Source organism: Oncorhynchus nerka, linkage group LG11, assembly GCF_034236695.1.
Source record: "Oncorhynchus nerka isolate Pitt River linkage group LG11, Oner_Uvic_2.0, whole genome shotgun sequence".
Taxonomy (NCBI): Eukaryota; Metazoa; Chordata; class Actinopteri; order Salmoniformes; family Salmonidae; genus Oncorhynchus; species Oncorhynchus nerka.
In genome coordinates, this window is record NC_088406.1 from 29,246,009 (window position 1) to 29,266,900 (window position 20,892).

Below are 20,892 nucleotides of genomic sequence, written 5' to 3' on the forward strand. Positions count from 1 at the left end.
GGCTGTGTTTCGTGTAGGCTTACCCTGCATGATGTTTTGATAACTGTGTAAATCTCTCTCTAGGACAAGGTGACATTTCTCAATATACACACACACACACACACTAATTAGCTGCTAATGTGGCTATTATAGAGAACTACATTTGACAAGATGATCTGGAGGAGACTGTCGATTCGAGGCATAGATTATCATCTCTAGATTAACTCTCTAATGTTCGCTAAATGGAGTAATCAATAAATTGGCTACATTTCTTTAAATGGACAATTCTGTGAACTGTCTTGTGAAAGTTTTTAATTTAAGTAATACCTGTTAGAAAATGTGTCAGCTAGAGATGATGTGCAGGAGCTTGCAGGGATTTGTAGTTTTGCATGTCATCTACTTTTCGAATCTGAGAGTAAATGGATCCAAAAATATTGAGAAAATTCACCTTGCCTGGGAGAGATTTTCATGGTTATCTCAACGTCACACCGGGGTAAGCATACACGAAACCCAGCCGTTATTGTAAGCGTTTCTAAAAAAAAACTTTTGGAAACATTAATGGTGGAAAAACATTTGGAACAATTCCCCTTTTTGACCCCTAGGTATTATGGGTATTATGACACCTCCACTGTGGGGCTCTATTGCATAACATTATTCATAGAGTATCTGTAAGTAACAATAGAATCATTTCATGTCGGTCGCCGAAGCAACAGTCTAGCCGCTAGAGTGCGCCTCTTTCGTGTCCGACTTCAAAGTGATGCTGGCGGAAACCTATCTGGACTTCAGTGCACTACGAAGAAGTCTAGGGAGTCTCGTCTCGACTTCAACTCAGGATAGATAGTTGCAGCACTGACAGTTAATATAAAACCGCAAGAAATCTCTAATTTGCCTGAACCGCACAATGATATGGGATTTACAAAAATGGGAGCGGAGGTTGAGTCTCTTGCAAGATTCCTTGGCGTGGTGAGGTAAACTGGATTGTCCAGGAGAGCGAACGGTCTAAATTCCTATTTGATGGTAAAGGTATGTCAGAAATGTGTGAGCAAGTTAGAATAGTCCTTGTTATCAACGGTATTTTAAACTTTTATTTTGATTTCAAGGTTTTCAAGCCTTGGAACGACGGAGGTCAGATCATATTTCTGATTTCTCAGAAAAACTGCGTTCCCCTGATAGGTACAATTTGCACATAATAGCCTATTAGTTAATTACACTTGTAATCATGTACTTAACCGTGAAGAATACTTATTCACAGGCCAAACTTGGTTGAGTGATGTGCTTCATGGAAATGTGACAAGTCGAGTGATAATTGACAGAAGAGGGTGGCGGGACTTGGGAGTAGTCTGGTACATATGAGAAATGATTCATTTCTCAGGTACCACACGGATGAGTTTGACGGTCTCAGAAAAGTCGGCAGGCTGCAAGGTAAGGCGAGGTTTGCCACGGCTACAGAAAATTTGATCTCCAGCGGCAAACGAAGTCAATTTGCTAGCCTTGTTTTACTCACCGAGGCCAGTTCATATTGCGCTTAAATACCGTTTTTTTAGGCAGCCTATGTGGAAATGCATGCACAGGGCTTTGAGTCAGACTTTATTTAAAGAATGCAAGCAAGACATTGCCATGGCTTAACGATGATTACTTTTTGAAGAATTCACTCTAAATCTAAGTTTTCATGACTCAAAATAGTTTTAATATTGAGATAATCGTATGCCATATCTATATAATATGTTTTAAACTAAATCACAGTCCAATGACGCCAGGACGCGATATTCCGGCGTCCCATTGTTGCATAGCTAGAGGGCTCAGAGACCACCATCCACGGGGGACTCACCCAATGCCACACCCATGCACCCTACTGTGTATTCCTCAATACCAAATGAATGGAAAAATTAGCTGGATCTTCACAACGGATGGTATGGAACTCATCTTGAGATAAGATCACTTTAAGTCTTGAAATGCTTTGTAAACTTTAACTCTACAGTGACAACACTGAAATATAGCCAGTGCAATAGTTCAATCCTATTAATTATGGAAACTGAGGACTTGTTGTCCTGATGAGACTAGCCTATACTGTTTACTGCACTACTTCAAGCTCACATTAAACCTGGCTCTTCTTAATGTCATGCATTAATTTGGCTTAAATGGATTAGCGTGCCCACACAATCTCTCCTAATTAAATTGTTTGTAGGCTTTGACTTTGGGATTTAGCTGGTAAAATGCACTCTTAGGGAAATAAAGGTGCTATCTGAACCAAAAAGGGTTCTCCTATGAGGACATCCAAACAACCCTTTTGGAACCCTTTTTTTCTGGGAGTGTACTCTCCATCACATGGATAATGCTTCTGAACTGTGATAGACCTGCTGTCTGAGCTGCACAGATCAGGCATGAGCAACAGACCTATTCTAATGAGGCTCAAACCATCCTCAGATGCCAGGACATCAAATGCCACTGGAAAATGCAATAAAACATCATTCCCAGCTCCCACACAGCTTAGCATTACCTCACATGCTGAGCGGTAAAGAATACAGGAAGTCAGGTGAAATGTATATGGTGTCTTTTGAGCATATAAGCATGTTGAAAGACAAGATCCTAAAAGTGAGATGTGTTTGTGGCCTCCAATTTCCCCTGAGGAGAGTTGAGGTGCGGACAACCGTAGTTGTCAAGTAATTATAGTGTGCTGATTGTAAGTCTGGGCTAACAGCTATTTAGTGTTTGCTGTCATTTATTGGTGAAAGGATGAGAGGAACACCTGGTGTGGAGAAGTTCAATATCCCCAGTAAAAGAGCATCAGATGTATTCATGGACAACATACTTGGACAATGAAGAGAGAGGGAAAATACACTAGCTAGCACCAATGTAGTAGACTAGACTTGTGAACTAAATGAGCACTTAGTTTTAGCCACACTGCTCCCTCATCTGTGTTCTAATTAAGTCACTCAAATAACATTGTATTGGTCACATACACATTTTAGCAGATGTTATTGCGGGTGTAGCGAAATGCTTGTGCTTCTAGTTCCGACAGTGCAGTAATATCTAACAATTTCACAACATATACCCAATACACACACATCTAAGTAAGGAATGACATTAAGAATATATACATATATGGTCAAACCATGTCATAGCGGCAGGGTGTAGTCCGTGTCTGGGGAGTATGCAGGCTTGTAAACGCGGGATGGCAGGATGATTCCCTGTTGAAGTAATTGTTTTTATTAAAATGGAAACAAATTAGTAGTAAAAGTTCTAGTATTGTGAAAACAAAATCTTATGAAAGATACGTACCTTATCTTGGATTTGTGGCAAGCAGAAGCACAATAAATCTATTGATCTTGTTTAATGGGGAAATACTCACTCACTGTCATTCGATATCTTCTGCCCTATCTTGTATGGTAGGGGGGACTCTGGCTTTGAGTCAACAAATCCAAAGAAAACACATTCTCTCTCTTTCACACACTGAGGACAGAGTGGCTCAACTCAAGACGGGGAAGCTGAGCTATTTATACTGAACATAAATGTAAGCGCAACATGTAAAGTGTTGGTCTCATGTTTCATGAGCTGAAACAAAATATCCAAGAAATGTTCCATATGCACAAAAAGTTTATTTCTCTCAAATGTTGTGCACACATTTGTTTACATCCCTGTTAGTGAGGATTTCCCCTTTGCCAAAATAATCCATCCACCTGACATGTGTGGCATATCAAGAAGCTGCTTAGAGTGTTGGGCCAGTAACCGAAAGGTTGCTGGATCGAATCCCCAAACTGACAAGGTAAAAGTACGTTGTTCTGCCCCTGAACAAGGCAGTTAACCCACTGTTCCCCGGTAGACCGTCATTGTAAAGAATCATTTGTTCTTAAGTGACTTGCCTAGTTAAATAAAGACTCAATTAAACAGCATGATCATTACACAGATGCACATTGTGCTGGGGACAACAAAAGGCAACTCTAAAATGTGCTGTTTTGTCACAACACAATGCCACAGATGTCTCATGTTTTGAGGGATCGTGCAATTGGCATGCTGACTGCAGGAATTTCCACCAGAGCTGTTGACAGAGATTTGAATGTTAATTTCCTTACCATAAGCCGCCCCCAACGTCATGTTAGAGAATTTGGCAGTACGTCCAACCGGCCTCACAACCACAGACCACGTGTAACCACGCCAGCCCAGGACTTCCACATCCGGCTTCTTCATCTGCGGGATGGTCTGAGACCATCCACCCAGACAGCTGATGAAACAGGAGTATTTCTGTCTGTAATAAAGCCCTTTTGTGGGGAAAAACTCATTCTGATTGGCTGCTCCCCTGCCCAGTCATGTGAAATCCATAGATTAGGGCCTAATTCATTTATTTCAATTGACTGATTTCCTTATAAGAACTGTAACTTAGTAAAATTGTTTAAATTATTGAATGTTGCGTTAATATTTTGGTTTAGTATATATGGAAATCCAAGATGGATCTTTGCGGGATGATATTTTGCTACATTACTGAAATTCTGTACAAATTTGCATGATCTTTTTTATTTTTTACATTAAAAGAATAAACTGACTCAACCGCCACACAACATGAACAGCTCCAGTTGAGTATATCAGAGTTTCTGGGCAGCTTACCACATCAGTCTTCATGTTGATTCTAAACTATTCCAGATTTCCTTTTTGATTATCCAACATCCCCTGTTACATAATAACCTTCTGTAGCCTTTGCAGGCCATCTAGGATTAACATACCAGATAACAGATAACATTTTACTGCTGTGGGCTAAATCAGGGTCACACAGTGTTTCTTGGTAGTCTTAAACATCTAATTTGAAACAAAAGTATACACCTCTCACACATGGTTATAGCCTTTTAAAAAAGAAGACACCTGTACCATGTCAAATATAGTATGTACTGTATTCAATTTTGAGTTTGCATCCCAATATTACACTATATATACTGAACAAAAATATAAATGCAACATTTTCAAAGATTTGACTTAGTTACAGTTCATATTTAAAAAATCAGTTAATTGAAATATGTTCATTAGGCCCTAATCTATGGATTTCACATGACTGGGAATACAGATATCATCTGTTGGTCACCGATACCTTATTAAAAAAGGTAGGAGCATGGATCAGAAAACCAGTCCGTATCTGGTGTGACCACCATTTGCCTCATGCTGCACGACACATCTCCTTCACATAGTTGATCAGGCTGTTGATTGTGGCCTGTGGAATGTTGTCCCACTCCTCTTCAGTGGCTGTATTGGAAATTAGCATGAACTGGAACACGATGTCGTACACGACGCTCCAGAGCATCCCAAACATGCAGGCCATGGAATAACTGGGAAATGTTGTGAGGCTGGTTGGACGTATTGCCGAATTATCTAAAACCACATTGGAATATGCTTATGGTAGAGAAATTAACAGTCAATTATCTGTCAACAGTTCTGGGGGAAATTCCTGCGGTCAGCATGCCTATTGCACACTCCCTCAACTTGAGACATATGTGGCATTGTTGTATGACAAAACTGCACATTTTAGTGGCCTTTTGTCCCCTGCACAAGGTGCACCTATGTAATGATCGTGCTGTTTAATCAGATTCTTGATATACCACACCTGTCAGGTGGATGCATTATCTTGGCTAAGTAATAACCTTCCACCCATGAGGCCACTAGCGGGTAATTTGTCTGCACGAAAGCTTGATGTGATAACCTTCCACAGACTATACAGTACCTAACTTTGGCCCACTGCACAAATTAATGATCAATCCTTCAATGGCTTTTCTGCTGGGTCATGCTTGGGTATACACCTCCTGACCAATGAACACTTATTCAGTTGTTATACAACTACAATTGTTAAAGCAGCAATGAGCCGTTTAAACAATATCAAAGCATTCTCCCCACCACTGTTTCGGTAAAAAGCGGTTGGGATGAGGCTAGAAAATTTTTACCACTCTCAAATTCAAAGACTAAGCTATAGATGTTAGGACAGACCATCCATGATATCAAAATGATAGTTTTACCCATGTTTTTAGGCAATGCAGTGTTTGTTTACATTTACTTTGTTTACAAACATTGGATTAAAACAAGCTTATATTTTGGTTTCTGATGGGGTACAACAGTTGAACTTAGCTCATGAGGCATTTCCAAGTTATGTTCTTTTAAATACTCAATGGGTACATATCATTCATTTCTAAGTAAAACTGCTGATTGCCCCTTTAACCTTTGCCCAATTTACATTTGTTGCGTGTGGGTACTCTGTGCTTTGCTCATTATGCCAGTGTTGCTGCCAAGTGCACTAATAGGTTTAAAAGCAGATAATTTACCTCCACAAAGGACGTGGGTTAGGGAACAAAAGTCCTGTGAACCACCAGCCTTCTTCTCAGTCAGATATCTAGCGCTGTGGAGTGAACAGGAAACTAGCAACAACAGAAAATAGAGGTATGAAGTGCATGTTCTGTTTTAGTTATTGCTTGGTTATTAAACTTATTTAAATGTTTTCAAGGTTAACTGTTTTGTCTGACATTCCATTGTTATTTTTGATACTGCGTGCCATTTGACACACAGTACTTAAGATGTAAATGTGAACTTTCTAATGAGTAGCTACTGGTGTCTCAGACATCTTAATACAGAACTGTCTGCTTGGAGGAGACTGATGACATTTCCTTCTTCCCAGTGTAAGCACCTTTAGAGATGAGACACAGATATTATAAGGACCTTGAGCGATGATGTCTCCTTTTGCATCCTCACAACCATGAATCGTTTGTGTTGTAAACTAAGAAAAAGAAGTGTGAGCTCTTTGATCAAGAAAATGAGGTCAAATCCATTGGAAGCACAAAGAAAATAGAAATTAGGGCTGTTGGTGTGTGTTGCAAGGATAGCTTGAAGTGTTTCCGGTAACAGGTGGCATTTTGAAAGGGAAAAATCTCTAAATTGGAGTTTTCTAACACTACATTTACTGTCTGTTCCGAGAGTAATCTTTGTTACGTTGTTCATAGAAGCGGCTTGAGGGAAGGAATACTGCTAACGTGTGTCTACTAAATAAAAAATGAGTCGCTTATGGCAATTACCACATTTGTCATATTTCTGTTGTATTTAATGTGTATGTAGAGATGATATTTATGCATGATGTGTTTAACGCTAGCTGTATGTATTTATCTCCTTAATGTATCCCTGTAATGGAGTGCATATCATTGTGACTCACAGAGATTTTCTACTCCCTGTAGTGTCTATGGAGCCCCAATCTCCTCTAGTTTATCAGGATGTTGCTCTGTTCACTGGATGATGCAGAGTGCTGTTAATGACCCATATACTGTATTTGTTTATTTTGAGTCACTGATAATCATATCCAATTAGTTGTTCCTTTTCATTTGAAAGAATGGAAGACATTAGACTACTAGTCACGTAGTCCATGTATCTCTCCATTGACCTTTTCTCAGATATCTGCTAGTCACTACAATATATCATTTGTTTTTAGCCCAAACATACATTAGAAGTAACATCTTTGTTTTGTATTTGTGTCCCCTACAGAGCACGATGGCGTTCCCCCTGTGTGTTAGTCTGTGGATGCTCCTGGCTGTTCACTGCCAGGGTAGAGCTGTGAAGAACTGCCACCCAAGCTGCCACTGTGAGGTGGAGAGCTTTGGCTTGTTCGACAGCTTCAGCCTGACCAGGGTGGATTGCAGGGGAGTGGGCACCAGTCCCATCCCCATCCCCCTGGACACTGCCCACCTGGACTTGTCCTCCAACTCCATGTCCTTGCTGACCGACACTATGCTCTCTGGACCTGGCTATACCACCTTGGTCAGCCTGGACCTCAGCAACAATCGCATATCCATGGTCAGCCCCAAGGCCCTGTCCAGGCTGCGCTACCTGGAGTCTCTGGACCTCAGCCACAACTCCCTGGAGGCCCTGGATGAGGGCTGCTTCTCTGGCCTCCCTCTGGCTGAGGTTGACCTCAGCCACAACCACTTCCGGGAGTTTGACCTCGACATGTTCATCACTAAAGGTCACGGAGAGCCAATCAACGTGGATCTGTCCCACAACCAGCTGACGGTGGTCTCCAGGAGTTCCTCTAAGAGCCCCTTGCTACATGTCCAGAGCCTGACTCTAGCAGCCAATCAGCTGAGGGCCGTGCCTAAGCTCAAAGGCATCCCGTTGAGGGACCTAAGCCTGGATGGGAACAGTATCTCCCACGTTGAGGAGGGGGCCTTTGAGGACCTCAAGGACCTGGTTCACCTATCCCTCAGTGCGCTTCCTGAGCTCTTTGACATCCAGCCTAACAGTTTCAGAGGCCTTCAGAACCTTCAGGTCTTGGACCTGTCCAACAACGCCAAGCTAAAGGCACTGAGCCCAGCTGTGTTCAGTGGACTTGTGTCTCTACAGGAGCTCAATCTGTCCAACTCTGGAGTAACGTCATTGCCAAATAACATGCTAAGTCACTTGCCAAGCATCAAGAGTATCACCCTGGGCCAGAATATCCATTGTTGGAGGGCTCAAAAGCAGGGCCAGTTTCACAGGCAGCTCGGACAGGAACAGAAACATGACGAGATGCTAACCTGTGACGTTGAAGGGGTTATCTCATGATTGTGTTGGGATTATTTCCTTCAGTATGGACATCTAACTAGTACATTAGTGCTAAAACTGTGCCTTATATCACTATATGCAAAGAACACTTTTTGTTATTGCCGCCAAACATGATAATTACTATTTGAACAGTTTTGTTTAAATTTAAATTAAATGTGTGTTTTGCTTTTATTCCAAAGGCCTGAGGTATTTATTTCAATCCACTGTTGATACACTATCATGTCGTGCTTGCTATACATACATCATGTATTTCAATTACAGTAATATCCATCCATGCTATTACTAGTTATCTTCAAACCATTTCGTTTTTTCCTCTTCCAATTGTTAAGGAGATTTTAGGATCTGGAACTAAAAAAAGATACACATTACTGTGCAAGGACCACCCTTATGTCAGACCAAAAGGTAAACATCTTATGTAGAGTATGTAGTTATGTATGTCTAGCATAGGAGGCTGGTGGGAGGAGCTATAGCAGGACAGGCTCATTGTAATGTCTGGAGTTGAAAATATGGAATGTTATCAAACACATCAAACATATGGAAAGCACATGTTTGACCATGTTCCATTTATTCCATTCCAGCTATTACAATGATCCTGTCCTCCTATAGCTCCTCCCACCACCCTCCTCGGATGTCTAGTTATCATTTCAATCAGATATTATTGTGGACAAATTCTCCTGCTATCTTCCTCAGTCATGTTTACATGGCCTAAGACCTGGAAGCCAACATTGCCTGTTCTGTTTCAAAGAGCTGTTACACAACGGGTTGAAATGTGATCTGAACAAATCAATGCAGAAACAAATTCTTGAACGTCACCTAGGGGGTTTTCGCTGCTCTGTTATTGAATCAGTTTCCCATGACCGTGACCATTTATTTCGAAACATAAAATTGGCTTCAGGCAGTTTATTAGACACAGACATGTTTCATCCTGTATTTTCTTATCTCTTCTGACAGAAGTGTGTTTTAACTGAAACACTATATGTGATGTATTTGATGCATTGTATTATTCACCCTACTTTGAAATGTTATAAATGTCACAGCTATTCTACAGCATCAACTTTGGATCTACATTGGCCAAAATCCTTCAGATATTCTGTGCAACAACAACTGCATGTTTGAACACCTGCCTTGGTTGCTATTCCTGTGGTATAATATGGACTGAAAGAGACATAACTGCACTTGAACTGTTTTGAATGTTAAACATCTGCTTAAAGATGTTTTATATTTCTTTATCAATAGTGTATACACTTAGTGTACAAAACATTAAGAACACCTTCCTAATATTGAATTTCACCCCTGAGAACAGCCTCAATTCGTCGGGTCATGGACACTACAAGGTGTCCAAAGCGTTCCCCAGGGATGCTGGCCCATGTTGACTCCAATGCTTCCCACATATGTCAAGTTGGCTCAATGTCCTTTGGGTGGTGGACCATTCTGATACACATGGGAAACTGTTGAGCGTGAAAAACCCAGAAGCAGTGCAGCTCTTGACACTGAAATGTTTTGTTCTGCCCACTCACCCTCTAAATGGCACACGTACACAATCCATGTCTCAGGGCTTAAACATCCTTATTTAACCTGTCTCCTCCCCTTCATCTTTAACCTGTCTCCTCCCCTTCATCTTTAACCTGTCTCCTCCCCTTCATCTACACTGATTAGAAGTGGATTTGACAAGTCACATCAGTAAGGGATCATAGCTTTCACCTGGATTCACCTGGTCAGTCTGTCATGGAAAGAGCAAGTGTTCTTAATGTTTTGTACATTCGGTGTATAACTTTGTATAGATGTAAAATAGATGGATTATTCTACACATCTGTGTACTTTACATGAATGTATTAACTTTGAATTATTTTTGAACATTGTTTACTACCCTGTCCCCAACAGCCTGTGGCATTCCACTATTGCTAGGTGTGTCTGTATTTGAAAATATATAAATTGTCTGGGTTTCAACGCACACCACACTGTTGTCACTCCAAGAGGGTTTCACAATTTCATAGAATTCCCTGTATTTCATAGAGCTGGATTCATGTGATTTCACTTTGTCTGCTGTACTGACTCACAGGGTGTGTCCTGTAACAATAGCACTTATGTCTTCCTCAGTGCCTAGCGCAGCACTATATTTACTTTCACATGCTGCCTAACATCCTTCCTTTATTTACTGGAAACTCCCCCTGTAAACGCACCCACACTAGTGAGTGGTCTCGAGAGGTCCTTAAACAGAAGCAGTCAGAGACACTAGTGAGTGGTCTCGAGAGGTCCTTAAACAGAAGCAGTCAGAGACACTAGTGAGTGGTCTCGAGAGGTCCTTAAACAGAAGCAGTCAGAGACACTAGTGAGTGGTCTCGAGAGGTCCTTAAACAGAAGCAGTCAGAGACACTAGTGAGTGGTCTCGAGAGGTCCTTAAACAGAAGCAGTCAGAGACACTAGTTCCAGGCAGGGAACCATGATCCTGTGGACTGATGAAGTCTGTGAGAGGGAAAGAGAAAGGGAGAGGGAAAGGAGGAGAACGGCCTGACTTTGTATAATGGCGGCTGGCTGTAACTCCACAGATCTCTGTGCTCTGAGAGTGTTCCATTGTGTGCTCCTCCTTAAAGACACAGAGAGCTTTCAGATCTCCCCTCAGCTCCTTGCAGTGGTTGCCAAAGCACAGTCCTTTGAAATTCTAAGAGACCCGTGTGCCAATGACAGTGCCAAAAGAAGTTTGACTCCACAAAAGAAGGTTTACTCCAGATTACATCTCCTGTATTACAACACCCTGCTCTGGAAAAGTATGGCTTTGTAGGAAAAGCTTGCTATGATTTTGCTTCAGTTTATACTCTTTTAGATATATTTTTGCCAACCAAGGAGGGAGAGAGAGAGAGAAGAAGAGCAAATGTGATTTTCTGAGAGTTTGGCCCTCTGCGGATGGCCCCATTTAGTAAACCTGTTCCAGATGTCTGGGCCGTTTGTCCATCTCCTGGAGAGCAGGAATTTGGAGGCGGGGTGGTTGGAGGGCTGTCAATCACAGCTACCTCCCTCAGGTCAGCCTGCCAGGATCAACCTGAACGGTGTTAAATTACAAAAAAAAACATTTGCAATCCAAATACAACTAATCAGCTTAGCATAAATGAGTCATAAAAGAGTCACAAAGGAGTCTTGAACTTTTCTTTACCATTTATTTACATGTTTGTAATCCAGTGACTCAATTTGCTGAGTACCTTGGTTGTTACTTTATTTTTGGTTTTGAAATATAAAGATACCGACATGTCTCTCCAGGGCAATATAAAAGGTTCAGGTATATGATGGGTCATGACACTCAGAGCTACTGTATCAGGGTAGCCCAATAGAGCACAGATCAGTGAGCCAAAGGCTCAACTCTGCTCGGGTGTTTTAATGCAGCAGTGATTTGCTTACTGAACCCTCTGGAGACATGTTCAACATCCCCAGGCCACTTCATAATGGATTCTAAAATATAAGATACACACAAACACACACACAGCTGGCCATTTGCTCCATGCATTATGGATTCACTGGCTGAGAAAAGTAAATGTGAAGATTTTCATTACACTTTCTATGACAATGTGTCTTCATCTGACAAATAGAGTAACATAATGTGGAATTCACAGAAAATGGTCATACTGTAACCTGGATGTCTAAGAGTAGTAGCTACTGTAGCAGATTGCTACTTGGCAATCTGCATACATACAATATATCTTATTAGCATTTGTATTGCACTGAACTAATGTCATGTTTTGGCAAAATATATTTTAAAGACCACAGCAGCACCCTTACCAATAGCCCAGTTATCTACAGAATCTCTTTGCCTCTGGATATGGCCTGATTACAACACATGGTTTTTATTTCATCTTTATTTAGCTAGGCAAGTCAGTTAAAAACAAGTTCTTATTTACAATGACAGCCTAACCCGAACGACGCTGGGCCAATTGTCCGCCGCCCTTTGGGACTTCCAATCACAGCCGGATGTGATACAGCCTGGATGAGGATTTTGATTGGCCGGTCACCTGAGAGTAGGAAGTTATACCGTGGGGCAAAAAAGTATTTAGTCAGCCACCAATTGTGCAAGTACTCCCACTTAAAAAGATGAGAGAGGCCTGTCATTTTCATCATAGGTAAACTTCAACTATGACAGACATAATGAGAAAAAAAATCCAGAAAATCACAATTGTAGGATTTTTAATGAATTTATTTGCAAATTATGGTGGAAAATAAGTATTTGGTCAATAACAAAAGTTTATCTCAATACTTTGTTATATACCCTTTGTTGGCAATGACAGGTTGAACGTTTTCTGTAAGTCTTCACAAGGTTTTCACACACTGTTGCTGGAATTTTGGCCCATTCCTCCATGCAGATCTCCTCTAGAGCAGTGATGTTTTGGGGCTGTTGCTGAGCAACACGGACTTTCAACTCCCTCCAAAGATTTTCTATGGGGTTGAGATCTGGAGACTCCAGGACCTTGAAATGCTTCTTACGAAGCCACTCCTTCGTTGCCCGGGCGGTGTTTTTAGGATCATTGTCATGCTGAAATACCCAGCCACGTTTCATCTTCAATGTCCTTGCTGATGGAAGGAGGTTTTCACTCAAAATCTCACGATACATGGCCCCATTCATTCTTTCCTTTACACGGATCAGTCGTCCTGGTCCCTTTGCAGAAAAACAGCCCCAAAGCATGATGTTTCCATCCCCATGCTTCACAGTAGGTATGGTGTTCTTTGGATGCAACTCAGCATTCTTTGTCCTCCAAACACGACGAGTTGAGTTTTTACCAAAAAGTTCTATTTGGGTTTCATCTGACCATACGACATTCTCCCAATCTTCTTCTGATTCATCCAAATGCTCCCTAGCAAACTTCAGACGGGCCTGGACATGTACTGACTTAAGCAGGGGAACACGTCTGGCATTGCAGGATTTGAGTCCCTGGCGGCGTAGTGTGTTGCTGATGGTAGGCTTTGTTACTTTGGTCCCAGCTCTCTGCAAGTCATTCACTAGGTCCCCCCGTGTGGTTCTGGGAGTTTTGCTCACCGTTCTTGTGATCACGGGGTGAGATCTTGCGTGGAGCCCCAGATCGAGGGAGATTATCAGTGGTCTTGTATGTATTCCATTTCCTAATAATTGCTCCCACAGTTGATTTCTTCAAACCAAGCTGCTTACCTATTGCAGATTCAGTCTTCCCAGCCTGGTGCAGGTCTACAATTGTGTTTCTGGTGTCCTTTGACAGCTCTTTGGTCTTGGCCATAGTGGAGTTTGGAGTGTGACTGTTTGAGGTTGTGGACAGGTGTATTTTATACTGATAACAAGTTCAAACAGGTGCCATTAATACAGGTAACGAGTGGAGGACAGAGGAGCCTCTTAAAGAAGAAGTTACAGGTCTGTGAGAGCCAGAAATCTTGCTTGTTTGTAGGTGACCAAATACTTATTTTCCACCATAATTTGCAAATAAATTCATTAAAAATCCTACAATGTGATTTTCTCATTTTGTCTGTCATAGTTGAAGTGTACCTATGTACCTATCATCTTTTTAAGTGGGATAACTTGCACAATTGGTGGCTGACTAAATACTTTTTGCCCTACTGTACATCTATTGCCAACAAGAGAGGGGACTCCTCAAAAACTTGCCACTTCGATACAGCTACAACTGGAAGTGACTTTTCCTCGCAGATTAGTAGAGCATTTTCGCCAACCCTTTCATAACCTTAACCTAATTCTCCCAACCTGCTGCGAAAAAGTGACTTCTGGTGGTAGCTGTATCGAAGTGGCAGGTTTTTAGGGAATCTCAGCAAGAGAGACAGAGAAGCATTCCACAAAGATGGTGGATAACTCAGGCCGTTTACGATTGAAAGAAAATTGTCACAATTCCCGTCTGCTTAAGGGATGGCTCTCCCATAGGCACCAATGCATTAGCAGCTGGGTCTGGTCTGCTTAGTTCATTGACTGTATACGAACCATAAAAAAAGGAGTGATTGAGATCTCGCTTCCTCTTCCGTCTCTAATGTCATGTGAATAGGAAATGTGATGATGTTAAACCCACGGGTAGATCAGATCCAAGGAGCTGGCCTATTAATAATCACACATGAAGTGCCTTCTTTGTTTCGCTTTAGCCCATGTGTTGATGGATGACCCACTTTTTGAATCTCTTAGCCCTACTACAATGACACATACAGTACAGTAGAAGAAGAAACTACAAGAATACATTTGCCCTTTTATGATTACCTCTGCTGGAGTTGAAAGGGTTGTTTTCTGTTTCCAGTGAGAGAGCTAAAGCGATACGATCAGAAACACAATCAGCCAGCTCAAGGCTTCAGACATGACCCTAAACAGTCAGTAAATGACCCACTGTAGCAGGTCCTGTGGGGAAATTGGTTACACTGCCCTATTTCATGTATGATTGTGTATCACCTTTTGTACAATAATACAGCTATAACAAGGGAGGGGAGGTAAAATAGAGGGGAGGAGGACTGGCAAACAAGCTGCAAAAACCTTATTCTCACGGACTGTGGGAATGATACAGCACTCGAGCAGGTGTGTGCACATCTCCATCTACATCTGACTTGCTCATAAGACTTTTATAAGGTTAGGGTTCTTATTATCCTTATTGGTTATTTGGGTTGATTGAAATGGGCCAGAGAGGTAATAATTGTGTCGTCCACGGGCTCCTGTGCCACAGTGGTTTGGCTCTGAGATGTAATTACTACAAAGGGAAGGAGCTTTTGGGTGTGTAATTAGTTCAGGCATGCAAGACCAGGGTGTCTTTATTAACTTCTCCACGCTCGCTTGAACCGCTATCAGACAGATGCAATCTGACCTTAAAACGGACAGATCCTCTAGAGCAGAGAGTTATTGAAGCAGCTAATTCATTTAGCTCACATAGCTTATTGCTTCATGGTTCTCTGTAAACTGCAGGATTTGTCTGGCCTTAGAGGATTGCCGCAGTTCAAGGGAAAAGGATATTTCTTTCCTCATAAAGCTGGGGTTTGTTTAGACAGCACAGGCCAACCTGATATTGTTTGCTGCCTGGCGGGAAACAGTGGGTGAATGAACACAATGTTTAGGGCTTCTATGCAGGGCAACAAAGGGAGCTGACACACTATGTTACGGGCTGTGAGGACGTGCCATTGTCGTGTCAGACAACTACAACAGACTTACTGGGCTTGTGTGTTTTGCTTTCTGGTGTTAATTTCTGTGACATTAGATATAATGTAGGCTATGGTATCCAGTCATCAGTTTACCAGACACACTTATCCAGAGCAACTTACAGGAACAATCATTATTAAGTGCCTTGCTCAAGGGCACATCAACAGATTTTTCACCTAGTCGGCTTGGGGATTCGAACCAGCGACCTTTTGGTTACTGGCCCATCGCTCCTAACCGCTGGGCTACCTGCCACTACATGTACATTATGTTGATCATATTTTATTCCAAAATAAAATTGGCTGCATGTTGGAATGCAGCTCACATTGTTAGATACCCCCAATCCAATCTTGGTTATTTGTTTTGTATGGCCTTTATACATAGTTTTGCATAAGAGTACGCAGATGAGAATTAGCCTTCCAAATTCTTAGCCAAAGGCCAAAGAGCAGTTCACAGGGATTTCAACCACAAATCCCCATGCCAGACACTTCCTTTGTATATTTAAAACTTGATTTGCCATTATAGTAAAAGTACTACAATAACTATTGTACACTAGCCTATGAAGATCCCTCTGATTTGAGTAAGTGAGCCAGTGAGACTCACCACTTTGTTAACATTCTGTTCACGATAATCTCTGATTGATGTGTCTGTGGCGAACATGCAAAGAACGTCAAAGAATGTGTCAGAGTTTTTAGCCAGCGATTCTCCCTTCACTGAAGGTTTTCTTTATCAACCTGAAAGCAGAGCCACTATCAGCAGCCTAAACCAAGCTCTAACCTTCAAACGGGTACGAACAAACGGGCTGGTATGTAGACTGTTTGGGTATGGTAACCAACCTGTTCTCACCTACTGTTCACTAAAAACTTTTAAAAAGTGCATTTCTGAAGAAACAAATTCATGCAGGATGTTACCATTTGCAAGACGATGGCAGTAGTGTTACGACTTTGAACATGGGCAAAGTGGCAAATTAGAATGTTCCTCATGACCCTTTGAGTTTGTTACACAGGTGACTCATTACTGCCTGTGATCAAATAATAATGTGTTTATGCATGATAAAGCAGAACTGATAACGTAAATGTATTAAAATAATCCACTTTTCCTCTGAATGAGATGTCTGTAATACTCTCTTAAGTTCAAGTCAAAAGTCAAAGCCCTATTTTGGGGAAAGAAATGTCATGTACAACTCACAATGTCTCTTTTCTGGCACTTCTCTATGGGTCTTATTCAGGGACAGCGTTTAACATTGCTGTTAGAATTTCCTTCCAACTGCCTCCAGAGAGCATAACCTGTCCAGCTGGCTGGGCTGGGCCTGATGGGAAAGAGAGCTATTGGCTCTGTCAGCATCATATTAGAATTAACTGTTCATTGACTACAGCTCAGCGTTCAACACCATAGTGCCCACAAAGCTCATCACTAAGCTAAGGACCCTGAAACTAAACACCTCCCTCTGCAACTGGATCCTGGACTTCCTGACGGGCCGCCCCCAGGTGGTAAGGGTAGGGAAAAACACATATGCCACGCTGATCCTTAACAAGGGGAAACAAAATTGTAGACCTGCACCAAGCTGGGAAGACTGAATCTGCAATAGGTAAGCAGCTTGGTTTGAAGAAATCAACTGTGGGAGCAATTATTAGGAAATGGAAGACATACAAGACCACTGATAATCTCCCTCGATCTGGGGCTCCACGCAAGATCTCACCCCGTGGGGTCAAAATTATCACAAGAACGGTGAGCAAAAATCCCAGAACCACACGGGGGGACCTAGTGAATGACCTGCAGAGAGCTGAGACCAAAGTAACAAAGCCTACCATCAGTAACACACTATGCCGCCAGGGACTCAAATCCTGCAGTGCCAGACTTGTCCCCCTGCTTAAGCCAGTACATGTCCAGGCCCGTCTGAAGTTTGCTAGAGAGCATTTGGATGATCCAGAAGAAGATTGGGAGAATGTCATATGAATGAAACCAAAATATAACTTTTTGGTAAAAACTCAACTCGTTGTGTTTGGAGGACAAAGAATGCTGAGTTGCATCCAAAGAACACCATACCTACTGTGAAGCATGAGGGTGGAAACATCATGCTTTGGGGCTGTTTTTCTGCAAAGGGACCAAGACAACTGATCCGTGTAAAGGAAAGAATGAATGGGGCCATGTATCGTGAGATTTTGAGTGAAAACCTCCTTCCATCGGCAAGGGCATTGAAGATGAAATGTGGCTGGGTCTTTCAGCATGACAATGATCCCAAACACACTGCCCGGGCAACGAAGGAGTGGCTTCGTAAGAAGCATTTCAAGGTCCTGGAGTGGCGTAGCCAGTCTCCAGAACTCAACCCCAAAGAAAATCTTTTGGAGGGAGTTGAAATTCCTTGTTGCCCAGCAACAGCCCCAAAACATCACTGCTCTAGAGGAGATCTGCATGGAGGAATGTGCCAAAATACCAGCAACAGTGTGTGAAAACCTTGTGAAGACTTACAGAAAACGTTTGACCTCTGTCATTGCCAACAAAGGGTATATAACAAAGTATTGAGATAAACATTTGTTATTGACCAAATACTTATTTTCCACCATAATTTGTAAATAACTTCATAAAAAATCCTACAATGTGATTTTTCTGGATTTTTTTTCTAATTTTGTCTGTCATAGTTGAAGTGTACCTATTATGAAAATTACAGGCTTCTCTCATCTTTTTAAGTGGGAGAACTTGCACAATTGGTGGCTGACTAAATACTTTTTTGCCCCACTATGTGAACAACAGCTGGTGCACGATATCTAAGGAAGTCTCTGGGTTTTGCTCGCCTGAGGTAGAGTATCTCACGATAAGCTGTAGACCACACTATCTACCTAGACTTTTCATCTGTATTTTTCATAGCTGTCTACATACCACCACAGACCGATGCTGGAACTAAAACCGCACTCAATGAGCTGTATACCACCATAAGCAAACAGGGAAACGCTCATCCAGAGGCGGCACTCCTAGTGGCTGGGGACTTTAACGCAGGGAAACCGAAATCAGTTTTACCTCGTTTCTATCAGCATGTTAAATGTCCAACTAGAGGAAAATAATTCTAGACCACCTTTACTCCACACACAGAGATGTGTACAAACCTCTAGACCAACTTTACTCCACACACAGAGACGCGTACAAACCTCTAGACCACCTTTACTCCACACACAGAGACACGTACAAACCTCTAGACCACCTTTACTCCACACACAGAGACGTGTACAAACCTCTAGACCACCTTTACTCCACACACAGAGACACGTACAAACCTCTAGACCACCTTCACTCCACACACAGAGACACGTACAAACCTTTAGACCACCTTTACTCCACACAGAGAGACACGTACAAACCTCTAGACCACCTTTACTCCACACACAGAGACACGTACAAACCTCTAGACCACCTTTACTCCACACACAGAGACAGGTACAAACCTCTAGACCACCTTTACTCCACACACAGAGACACGTACAAACCTCTAGACCACCTTTACTCCACACACAGAGACACGTACAAACCTCTAGATCACCTTTACTCCACACACAGACACGTACAAACCTCTAGACCACCTTTACTCCACACACAGAGACACGTACAAACCTCTAGATCACCTTTACTCCACACACAGAGTCACGTACAAACCTCTAGACCACCTTTACTCCACACACAGAGACACGTACAAACCTCTAGACCACCTTCACTCCACACACAGAGACACGTACAAACCTCTAGACCACCTTTACTCCACACACAGAGACACGTACAAACCTCTAGACCACCTTTACTCCACACACAGAGACACGTACAAACCTCTAGACCACCTGAACTCCACACACAGAGACAGGTACAAACCTCTAGACCACCTTTACTCCACACACAGAGACACGTACAAACCTCTAGACCACCTTTACTCCACACACAGAGACACGTACAAACCTCTAGACCACCTTTACTCCACACACAGAGACAGGTACAAACCTCTAGACCACCTTTACTCCACACACAGAGACACGTACAAACCTCTAGACCACCTTTACTCCACACACAGAGACACGTACAAACCTCTAGACCACCTTTACTCCACACACAGAGACACGTACAAACCTCTAGACCACCTTTACTCCACACATAGAGACACGTACAAACCTCTAGACCACCTTTACTCCACACACAGAGACACGTACAAACCTCTAGACCACCTTTACTCCACACACAGAGACACGTACAAACCTCTAGACCACCTTTATTCCACACACAGAGACACGTACAAACCTCTAGACCACCTTTACTCCACACACAGAGACGTGTACAAACCTATAGACCACCTTTACTCCACACACAGAGACAGGTACAAACCTCTAGACCACCTTTACTCCACACACAGAGACAGGTACAAACCTCTAGACCACCTTCACTCCACACACAGAGACACGTACAAACCTCTAGACCACCTTCACTCCACACATAGAGACACGTACAAACCTCTAGACCACCTTTACTCCACACACAGAGACACGTACAAACCTCTAGACCACCTTTACTCCACACACAGAGACACGTACAAACCTCTAGACCACCTTTACTCCACACACAGAGACACGTACAAACCTCTAGACCACCTTTACTCCACACACAGAGACACGTACAAACCTCTAGACCACCTTTACTCCACACACAGAGGCACGTACAAACCTCTAGACCACCTTTACTCCACACACAGAGACGTGTACAAACCTCTAGACCACCTTTACTCCACACACAGAGACGTGTACAAACCTCTAGACCACCTTTACTCCACACACAGAGACACGTACAAACCTCTAGACCACCTTTACTCCACACACAGAGACACGTACAAACCTCTAGACCACCTTTACTCCACACACAGAGACGTGTACAAACCTATAACCACCTTTACTCCACACACAGAGACACGTACAAACCTCTAGACCACCTTTACTCTACACACAGAGACAGGTACAAACCTCTAGACCACCTTTACTCCACACACAGAGACACGTACAAACCTCTAGACCACCTTTACTCCACACACAGAGACATGTACAAACCTCTAGACCACCTTTACTCCACACACAGACAAGTACAAACCTCTAGACCACCTTTACTCCACACACAGAGACACGTACAAACCTCTAGACCACCTTTACTCCACACACAGAGACACGTACAAACCTCTAGACCACCTTTACTCCACACTTACAGAGACACGTACA

At 42.4% G+C, this 20,892-nt stretch overlaps 1 protein-coding gene across 4 annotated transcripts; it reads left to right on the plus strand.

The window, feature by feature from the left end:
• Nucleotides 1–678: 678 nt before the first annotated feature.
• LOC115136651 (tsukushi-like) lies at nt 679–10,488 on the plus strand. 4 transcript variants are annotated; one of them, XM_029672249.2, is made up of 2 exons: nt 679–1,002; nt 7,477–10,488. In XM_029672249.2, the coding sequence occupies exons 1-2, from the start codon at nt 994–996 to the stop codon at nt 8,530–8,532; spliced, it is 1,065 nt and encodes a 354-aa protein (XP_029528109.1). In that variant the 5' UTR covers nt 679–993; the 3' UTR covers nt 8,533–10,488. The 4 variants fall into 4 exon arrangements, with proteins under 4 accessions (XP_029528109.1, XP_029528106.1, XP_029528108.1 ...); XM_029672246.2 differs by lacking the exon at nt 679–1,002 and adding an exon at nt 1,294–1,401; XM_029672248.2 differs by lacking the exon at nt 679–1,002 and adding an exon at nt 1,761–1,889.
• The last annotated feature ends 10,404 nt before the right edge of the window (nt 10,489–20,892 follow it).

What these genes read in the sequence shown, in the direction of transcription:
- LOC115136651 (XM_029672246.2), top strand. Translation starts at nt 1,336, where the DNA reads ATGATTCATTTCTCAGGTACCACACGGATGAGTTTGACGGTCTCAGAA. An exon ending in AAAAGTCGGCAGGCTGCAAG is followed by an intron (nt 1,402 to 7,476) that starts GTAAGGCGAGGT and finishes TGTCCCCTACAG; the next exon opens with AGCACGATGGCGTTCCCCCT.